At 39.7% G+C, this 10,519-nt stretch overlaps 1 protein-coding gene across 3 annotated transcripts in view; it reads right to left on the bottom strand.

Moving 5' to 3' along the window:
* Window positions 1-57: 57 nt before the first annotated feature.
* The window catches only part of LIN54 (lin-54 DREAM MuvB core complex component), a 41,353-nt gene continuing 30,891 nt past the window's right edge, over window positions 58-10,519 (bottom strand). For 2 of the 3 annotated variants that reach the window (XM_061994359.1, XM_061994360.1), the window contains 7 exons: window positions 10,207-10,404; window positions 8,228-8,319; window positions 7,117-7,188; window positions 4,461-4,563; window positions 4,199-4,336; window positions 3,312-3,514; window positions 58-2,779 (listed from right to left, as the gene is read on the bottom strand). In XM_061994359.1, the coding sequence (XP_061850343.1) occupies window positions 2,578-2,779; window positions 3,312-3,514; window positions 4,199-4,336; window positions 4,461-4,563; window positions 7,117-7,188; window positions 8,228-8,319; window positions 10,207-10,404 (1,008 nt within the window). In that variant the 3' untranslated portion in view covers window positions 58-2,577. The remainder of the gene's footprint in view (window positions 2,780-3,311; window positions 3,515-4,198; window positions 4,337-4,460; window positions 4,564-7,116; window positions 7,189-8,227; window positions 8,320-10,206; window positions 10,405-10,519) is intronic. The other variant, XM_061994361.1, reaches the window with a different exon arrangement.

The following is a 10,519-nucleotide window of genomic DNA, read 5'->3' as shown; positions in this document are numbered from 1 at the left end:
GAATGCAAAAAATATTGTATTTACAGAACAGTATAAATGTTTATTTTTCTTTGTGATTTATCTGTTTTATTTGTACAATATAGAAAAGTGTATTCTTAGAATAGGTCTAGTAAATATAAATTTAATTTTTCTACTTTCAGATGTAAACAACTAGAAAATGAACCCTTGCCCCATTCCCAATTACTTTTATGTAACTGGATGAACTTGACTGTAAATCTTGTCCAGCAGTTTGATGCAAATGGCTAAGGAAGTACAAAAAACAATTCACACATTCTACACCAGGGAGAGGCGAGAAAAAAAATCCAAGCTTATCTGTGAAAGCTTGTTCAAAACAAAACAGAAGAACTAAGAGCATTTGATTGCACCTTCAAAGTCTTTACCAGCAAAATAATCTCAAGCAATGCCATCATACATAATTACAAGTGTAATCTAAATTTCACAAGTGTTTTTGCATACTGTATATAAATACACATCACAAAAGTTGCAATTTAGAGTAAGATACAGAATATATACAAAATTAACATGGATTGGAGTCTAAACAAAAGGCATATTGCAATCTGTTTGAAAAATAACATAAGTAGGTATTATTTTATTCACTTACACTAGTTTACATTTATACAAATCCTACTGAATGTACTATATTAGGTCACTACAAGTAAACTGAGTATCTGCACTATCTACATGTAAAGTTACTGCACTGATTTTTTTAGTAAATCCAAGTCCTAATTATGAGAAAAATGACATTTAATTACACAAGAGGTGGATTCCCTTTTCAGAGAGTTGCACAAATATACTTGCTGTTTATGCTCAGGGAGATGGCTCTTCAGACAGTGACTGGCAGATCAAACCTTTTCTGCAATGGCCACCCAATGGGCCCAGCACTGCTCCTGGATGCCTCTTAGGCCCTCTGCACTCCCAAGACATTTTGAGGAGGCACCAGAGAACGGTCAAGGAGAAAGGGTGTTCTGTTCAGTGTACAGGATCATGTAAGTAAAGACAAGAGTGGAAGCCTCCTCTGATCCTACTGCGATCAGATGTGTAGGCACTTAGCTCTGCTGCTGGTTTACCAATTCCCTACCTTTCCCCAGCCTGGCTCTGCTGGAAAAGATGAAGAGCTCTGCTGCATTTCTCCATATTTGCAATTTTACAGGAGGAATACAAAATCCCTTTTGGAGAACCTAGTTAGTCCAGGCTTCAATGAGACAGGTAAAAAAAATGCCTGTGTTTAAACTTGGTTACTGACTTGCATGGTAGGTAAGTAACCTACCAGGTTAATTTTGCAAATGCGTTCCACTATCAAAAGCGTGATCTGAGATTGCCCGTAACAAATACTGAAAAAAAAAAATCCCTTGCCTTGGTCTATGCCTCTGTATAGTACTTTCCCTGTTCCCCTCACTATGTGTAAAAGGGTCTGTGCGTCCATTTTGGTAGCAATCCTGATTCTGTCCTAGCATTCTCTCTGATCACAACCCTCAAAGACATTTTAAACAACACTTAAAAGTTTTCATCAAGTAAATTGCCAACACGAAGAGAAGCAGCATCCTGAAGACTCACAACCAGGCTGAACATGATCCCTACCTGAGTTTGCAAGTGGATTGGGGTGGAGATTGTCTCCAGTCTTCATTAAGACAACTGTAGTTCCACATGTGGTCTCCTGTGACCTCAGCTTCTCCGACCTAAAACACTTTTCCAGGGTTACAGCTCAATCCTAGAAAACACAATGGACCGCACAACCCTACCTCTGGTGAGAGATAAGGCTGCTGCAGACCTCTGAAAAACCACAGCACAGCATCCACCTGCTGCACACTTAGGTAATAATGTACACTGGTCAATCACTCCACTATAGTAGCATAGATGCTCTTCCTTGCTTCTGAGCCTTCAAGTTCCAGTTTAAGAAATATCTGAGCTCTTGGCCATATTCCTATTAAAAAAATTCCATTAATTCAATTCACCTCTAAATTCCTTGGGCCCCACTCCATCAAGATTCTCCACCAGTTGCCCAACACCGAATCTCCAAGCAACCCCCTTGCCTTATTGCCTGTGCATTTCACAGTGCTCCATACACTAGAGGAAAATGCTGTGTCAAATACTAAGTACAAGTACTACTTTCCATTTAGATGCTCCTTTTTACACACTTCCTTTCAGAAGTCTCTCAGATACACTGATACCTCCTTATTATGGGCCTGTCAACAAAAGCGTCTCTTAGCTGTTGACATCACCTGTGTTTTCCTGTATGCACAAAGTGATGCAACTCCATCATATGTAATAATTTACATATGCCCTTCAGGCAATTATTCTGGGAGAAAGGAGAGAACACATCTAACTTTTAAGAAACCCAAGGTAAAAGCTGTACATTGGGAAGAAGAACTGAGGCATTGTCTTTAGAAGAAGAGTTAGCTAAGATTTAAAAAGCTCTACATCTCATCATAAAAGATTTTGTTGTTTCAATCTTATGCAGGTCAATTTACAAGCAGCACCAAATTAACAAATATTATTAAATCCTCTGTGCCAAACCAAAGTGTCCCTGTGCCTTAAGTGTTCTGTTCAGTCCGTTTCATTGTGGCTCATGTGCATGAGTCAGCAGTTCATGGCACAAGGGTCACTTTTGGACTTCCCAGCAGAGTTAATAACTCTCATCAAACAGCGTCCAAACTCTTCCAGGATCATGCGCTCTGCTGCGGCTTTTGACTTCCCCATCTTCTCTGCCTGTTCTGCCTGCGCGAGAAGGCATTCACAGGTTGCATCAGCTACTTCCTTGGTTACAAATGTAAAGGGCAGTCTGAAACAAAAAAAAGATGCACTCTCAGCAAAATGTACCTGGCTGGGCAACTTTTTAGTACCAGGATTTCATCTGCCCCATTGCTTGCAAGAGCCTTTAGACAACCCACAGTTACAGTCAAATGAACTGGTGGGCCATTGTGCTTTGGTGCCTGCCTCCACTAATGTACATTTTGAGATATACTTTGAAATGCCTAGGTACCTGGAACAATTCTCCAGATTTTACTGTAAGGACAGCTCAAAGATTATATCCTTTCAGTAAATAGGACACTTGTACTCGATGCTGTCTGTAAGCACATGGGCAAACCATGAGATGACATCAGTTAGTTACATGCTCAAATGTAGCCTGAGGTTAGCACACCCTAGGTTCCACAGAAAGCACAGTTACGTGAACAAAAAGCACCATTCACCTGAGTGCTCCTGCTTCTACAGCTTATGCAGATAACATTCACAGATGACAGGGACATACCTGTCACACACATCAGAAAAAAAAACGTTAGAAGTAGCTGAAACAGAGTGCTGCATTAACTTACTTCCCACCACCACTGTTGAGTGCTGGTGTTGGCCTTGTCAGCAGATCTGAGATCTGGGAAGATAACTTGGTCTTTGCAGCTGTTTGCTGCTGGACCCTAACTTCTGCAGCATCTGCTAAATGCATCAATGTCTTTCGCTCTGGGCTTTCTTCAAAATTTTTACAGCCAATGCATTTGCATATGGAAGAACACATGATTTTTGCCTGAAAGAAACAAATAAAATGTGAGAATCCTGTTGCAACCTCGATACCCTTTATGATAACCCACAACAAAAAGATCTTGTTTTAATCTCTTACCAATTAGTCACTGAAATAACCCCCCCAAGTACTAGCCCTGTCTCTAAATTATCACCTCAAACCGAGATACCTTCCCAGAATTTATATTTGAATCAAATGCCAATCAATGGCTTCCCACTCATCACTTTCTTCAACAGCCTGCTATTTTCAGTGGAATTCAGGTAGTTGAGATCAGTCTGCTACTGTCTCAAGAGCCACAGACTGATCAGTTAGCTGACACAAAGTCAACTTTTGCTTTTGTCTTCCACAGACATATTCTATTCCAGAACATCTGTGGGATGCTGCTTCAACTTCTCCTAGAGACCTGGTGCAGTAATTTTTTATAGGAAATACTGCTCTTCAGTAAAGGTCAAATCCAAGCCCGAGTTCAAAACCACTATGTGGTTTAAAATTAAAGTGATACAACCAAAACGATTAATTTTGCCAAATACATGGTTGTTGACATGCCAACTGCTAGAAGAAGAGATAATATTACAGCAATAGAAAAGAATTGAAAAGGAGACTTTATATAAAGAAGAGACAAAGCAAATCAGAGAAGTTGCAGCACTAAAGGAAAAAAAACCCATCTTTAAGTATGATAATGCTTCATACCTCATAACATTCACAGTAGTTTTTCAGACATCCTGAGCGTTTACAGTTACACCCTTTGCTGTGTCTCCGGTCAGATTCTCCTTCCTTTCCTTTGCCTATTTTGGGCTTGAAGGCTTCAGGGTTTCTGTCAAGGCAGGCCTGTCAATGCAGACCCAAAGGGTCAGTCACTGTATATGGGGAGCATTATACACTCACTCTACCCCATGCTGTAGCTTCAGAAGATACAAGCTTCATTTCGGGGGCAGGGGAAGAGGTTCCTCACCTTTATTGCTTTTTGTCTATCATTTTCATGGTCCAGGTTGTTATAACAATTTGTACAGTTGCAGTTATTGCAGAATTCACCATTTGCAAAACAATCACAATACCTGAAACAGAAGATGCAGAAGGCATTTGTAAATGTGACTATTATGTTGCCAGTAGCAAAAGTTACCAGTGGTATGCACATACACAAAAAAGGTTAAGGGCCACTCTACACTCAACTACATGTATACAAGTGGTATCTGCCTCATTGCAAAGCCTAAATCCTCTAGTTGCTGTCTAAAGACAAAGGTATCTGTCTGAGCTGACGTTCACAAATCACAGGTCCCCAGAGCAGCAAGAGAAGCTAATGTGACTATTTTTTGGGCGACGCCTGGGTGGCTGACCTACATATTGAGAGCCGTTCTGCTGCAGGCACATTAACCAGTTCAAGTCAGCCTTCAGGAGTTTCCATATAGCCAAAACAAAGGCAAGTGCCAATCAACAGGCAAACTGACACAGCCACACGTCTTTTTTTGTTAAGTTTACTCTGTAAGCAGTTTGCAGCTGTGAACTGAGGCAGAGGCCACTAAAGCAGGGATGAAAGACTAGAAAAGGAGTAACAAGTGATGCACTTCACAGGCTTTGAAGCACTATAGAAAGGATCTGAATGAAGAGAAACCTGTAGTTATCAGAGACTTTTTAAAGGGATAAGTATATGAATAAAAGGCAGCAACACATTGACAGGAAAGGCCAATCTTATGTGCCTCTGCTACCTCTCACCAAAACCAAGACTTCATCATCCCACAGATTTGATCCATGGAAGCACCACATTCATTCCCAGTTCAAACAATGCTTTGCTTACATTACCACTTCCAGTTCAAGTAAATTGAGCTATAGCTCTTCAGTTGCTTTTCAAACCCTGCTGGCAGTGCATATTCATTTTTAGGAGTCTAAACCCCTTGCAAAATTGGCTTCCTGTTACCCTTGCCCAAGGTACCACTATAAGAACTAGATTAGGATTGGTTGAATAGCATTCTGAGGATTTTTAGCATCCCAAATATTTCCAGGGACAAGCTACATCAAAAGATTTTCCAAATTCTAATAGTTTCCCTTTATGTCCTGCTTAAAACTCAGCGGTGGCATGGTCTTGGTTTTAAAACAAACAGCATAAGCAATCAACCCAGAGCACCATTGAGCAAATGACTTCTCCAAGGTCTCTTTGTAGAAAAGGGTACAAGCCTACCTTCAATACTCATTTGGGAAAAAAAGCAACTTTCCTGATGGGAACATGTTTTATTAGTGAGAAAGCACCTTTGACAGACTGAATTAGCCATTTGCTCTGCACAAATGCCTAGCCACCTAAAGATATCACTATAGTAATTTACAAGAGAAGTTTTCTTTCCAAACAACTTCTGAAGGTATAAAGCATTATTAGTGATGCCATTACTCTCCCAGAATTTCTAGAGCATTTAAGCACCAAAGACTGGTATAAATGGAAAACCCTAAGCATCTAACATACATTTGGCACTATTAAGTCAGTCATGTCTGTTGTAAAACATCTGAAAAAAACCTACACATCTTCCCATTTCCCATGTCTTCTATGCAACTGACAATTTTGAGGCTAAGAAGCACAGAGCACACCTCTCCACGGAAAGGTGAGGTGTACTACACAGAAAGAAATCCAAGCTGAAAAGTTTGAACACACTTCTTAACTTGGGTTCAGATACTGTTACATCATTTTCCCTTTGAGTAGCACACCGCCAATTCCCTCTTCACTGTCTAGGATTCAGGGAACCACAGATTAATTTAGTATCTCCTCCAGTTATTGTCCAAAAATTGGTACACTGTCTTTGTCTCAAGTTAAAGACACTTAGCATTTCCTCAGCTTAAAATGCTTTTATATCAAATTCTTACAAAGACATTGAGTGGAACAGCATCTCATGAGGATAAGCAAGACTCAAAGTATCAATGAAGAATCACTTGTCTATTCAGTCATTTAAGAAAAGATATACCAGCCAGTTTTTTTTTCAGTACTTGATACAGTATGGTATTACTGATGTGCATCAAAGTATAGTAGATGCCTACTGATGGTACCATGAGATGTCATAGCAACAACAATGCAACTTCAGCTTTTGAGTGGAATTGGATCTACCACAGAACAATGCTGCAAAGTTAGAAATTTATAAAATGTTAGGGTGCAAATCCTGCAAGCTGTGTGGAAAGTTACACAGGCACTGCAACTTCTCTACCAATACCAACAGCAGCCTAAATCATAGAATGGTAGGGGTTGGAAGGGACTTATAGAGATCATCTAGTCCAATCTCTCTGCATAAGCAGGTTCACCTAGATCAGGTCATATAGGAACATGTCCAGGTGGGTCTTGAAGATCTCCAAGGAAGGAGATTAAGGAGACTCCACAACCTCTCTGGGCAGCTTCTGCCAGTGCTCTGTCATCCTCACAGTAAAATATTTTTTTCTTATATTTAAGTGGAACTTTTTGTGTTCCAGCTTCATCCCATTACCCTTTGTCCTGTTGCTAACTACAATAGAAAAAAGGGATGTCCCAATCATAGATATTACATTTCTGACATACCTAAAAACATTATATTCTAATACTCAGCATAAATTTATGGTGTTACAAATAAGGTTTAAAACACCCAAACCCAAACTGTACTTACAATTTCAAACATAGAGACTTAGTACAATTACAAGGCTTCCTTGGGCGGTTTGCAGATTCAGAAGGAATTATTCTGTGGGAGGGAAAAGGGTGCATTTATATACACACACACACAGTTTTATCTTTTTCTTCCCACTTTAAATTTAAATAAATAACTCATAATAAAAACTTTGGAAAAAACCTTTATATTCCCTTTCCATTAGGTTTATGGCTGACTGCATTTAAGTAAGTGCCTTTCAAACCCAGAAAGAGATGATATTTTCTGCAAATTTGGCTGCATGCCTAAAGTAGAAATGGCTTAAAGCTAGAAGCAGCAACATAACTGAAAACTGGAATCAGGGAAAGCTCTCCCAGAACCGCTCTAAATAAATAGCCATCAAAAGTTCACTCAATACGATTGTGCCTTTAACTGCCTTAAAACTCAGATTTTGTGTAGCTAATTGCTTGTTATGAGATTTGTTCCACCTCCATCCAGCATGTTCTGCATGTTATACTAGGGAGATTAAACTAAATCCATTTGTTTGAATAGCTGCATCTGGATTTGGGATTAGATTGAGTGAGTTGAGCATGCAGCAACAGAAAGCACCTTGACATTTACAATTTGTGCTATTGTTTGCTGGAAAAAGAAGGCTGCTGGACTGGAAAAGTGGAAATAATACCTGCTAGTTGTCATTTTCATCCATAAAAGAAAACCACAAGACTTGAAAAACCCAAATCCTCCTATCAGGATCCATTTTGGGCTTTAGTTTCATTTTACTGTTCAGTTGGATTATTGCGTGTGCTAAACATCTACATCTTTCCAGCAATGTCATCCAGCACCTCTTTCCAGCAACGCTGAGAAATAGCTGAGGCCTGTAGCTCCCAGATGCTGACCCAAAATGAAGAAGGAACAATAGGGAACTTTAAGGTCAACTTCCTGCTACACAAGTTAAAAATCCAGAAAGCAAATATATAATTTCTTGGAAAATCCTACAAACTAAACTCCAACTCCTCAGGCTTCCATGGTTCCTTAAAATGTGACTGAAAGAAGATGCTAATTCAGGAGCTTATACTGTAGGACTCTTGCTTTTGTGTTGTTTTTTTGGCTCTTTTGTTTTTTTAAAAACACTCACCCATTGAATGGTAACCGTGCTTGGGACTGGATACTAGATGTCCCTGTAAAGGCAGTGTTGCTTGCTATAGATACATATGATGATTGCTGTAGCTAACAAAAACAAAAAGGTTCATACATAACATAAAAGAAATTAAAATATACTCAAGAAGATGTGTAGCTCATTTTTAATTAGTTTTCCAGATATTGTTACAAAAATGATAGGCTTGCAAGCACAATTTTAGACATTTGTAGAACTTGGACCAGCCTCCATACTTAGCATAAAACCATTCTTTTAGATGGTATCTTTGTTCTCTATTACAATGTTTACAGCAGAGACTACACAAAGAATTGTTTGCACCACAAACAGTTCAAGCTCCCCAAAACATGCTCATTTTCCCAAAATCTTTTCTTAAGCAACCCCGCCCCAATAGAGGGAGATTGTTTCCTGCACAAATTTCTTTAAGTCACTTCCTTAACATACATCCACTTATTACACAATTAAATAAAAGCAAGTAAAAGTATTTGCTTTTCAACTGCTCTGCATACCTGGACTCATAATTTGTTTTTTTTACATTAAAAGACCAAAACCTCAGAAAGAACCTGATAAACAGTACTGTTTTGGGCTCCCTGCTTTTGTATTACCTACACGCAGACATTTTCTCCTGCTGGGATGTGTTCTGTAGACAGATTGGCACAGATTAAGATATGGACCTACTGGGGCCAGATCATGTCTGGAACCCAAAACCTCTGAGAAGAGGTTCAACAAATGGTATTATTTAATTTAAGGTAAGATTTGTGGAAGTGGACTGGAAGGTCAGAGTCCTCAGGGTCAAAATACAGCTGTAACAAAATCAGAAGGGAACCAGAAATGAGGCTGGTACCAGTAATGCCATGAGCTGACAGAGCCCCTTGTCTGCAGACTGCCTGGTCAGTCTTCAGCAGAGATTTCAGGTACACTTTCTTTCATTCCAAATGTTGGTCAGACTTTGGCAAAGAGCAAAAAACTAATCCCTGACCTGGCTGGTGTGACTGGTATGCCCTGCTCCTGATCCTTGTTAATGTGGTTAGCACAACTAACATCATTTTATAATCCAAGTGACCAATATCTGTGACCACGTAAGTCAAATAATTGTTCTCTTTCATCCCATCATCAGGCCCTGAAGGTCATGTAACCAACCAGACAAACCTAGAAGATTTTTTTCCCCTCATTATTGGCCTCCAGATTGCTGGGCACCAGGCACTCTCATCCTTTACTGGCCATGAGAGTCTCAGGCACCTGGACAACTAACTAAGTGGTAGTGATGACTGTGTCATAGAACACGGAAACATAACTGCACATAGACAACAGTCTATAAAATCAAGCTGTTTCAAGTCCTAAGAAAAGAACTTGGACTGGAATTGCTGCTGGACTGTGAAACGTGTGACTCTGTGGCTAGGAACACCTCTATTGACATCTGCTTCCTCCAATCACTGAGTGACTTGCATTCTTTTATATGAGTTTTGCATCTAGATTTTGTTATATTGATAAGGTTAACCATGTATTAAGATATGACCAGATCCGCAGAGGGTCTAGGTGATTAGAAATAATAAGTTGTATTACAAATGGTGTACTATGTTGCATGTAAAATTGTACTACATTGGTTCTGCTTATAGAAATCCTGTGGTATTCTGATTACAAATTCTATGCTATGCTAATAAAAAAAAAGCTTTAATTTTAAATACTAATTAGTGCCATGATCATTCTAACAAGAAGCCTTCAAATAAACTGTCTGCCCCCTTAGTGTCAGGTGACATCTGGGGAATCAGTAGAATCACAGAATGGTAGGGCTGGAAGGAACTTTTAGAGATCATCTAGTCCAACTCCCCTGCAGAAGCAGGTCAACCTAGATCAGGTCACATAGGAACATGTCCAGGTGGGTCTTGAAGAACTTTTAAAAGTAAGACAGTATGTTCCAAAACTGCACTATTTCTTTATTTATCTCTGTGTTAATACCATACCTGTGTGACATACTGAGCTGGAAGGACTGCATACCCAACGTTTCCCGTGCCAGGTGCTGGTGCCAGTACAGTGCCTGGTGGGAGGTTGGTGAGGTTGGGCTGTATCTGTGGCAGTGGAGTGGCCGGCATAATAAGCCTTTGTTGGGGCTGACTAGTAGTAACTATCTGGGAAGTTGGGTTGATTGGTTTTGGCACCACCTGGAAAGAAAAAGGGAGATCTTTACAAAATCATTGTTCTGCTCATTCAGAATGCACTTTTATTATCAGAACACTTCATTACAATGCTGAAACCAGACTATCCAGCCAAAATAGG

This window comes from Colius striatus, chromosome 3, assembly GCF_028858725.1.
Source record: "Colius striatus isolate bColStr4 chromosome 3, bColStr4.1.hap1, whole genome shotgun sequence".
In the NCBI taxonomy this organism is placed as follows: domain Eukaryota; kingdom Metazoa; phylum Chordata; class Aves; order Coliiformes; family Coliidae; genus Colius; species Colius striatus.
The sequence above is the reverse complement of the archived record's forward strand: the minus strand, read 5'-3'. Positions and strand labels throughout refer to the sequence as shown.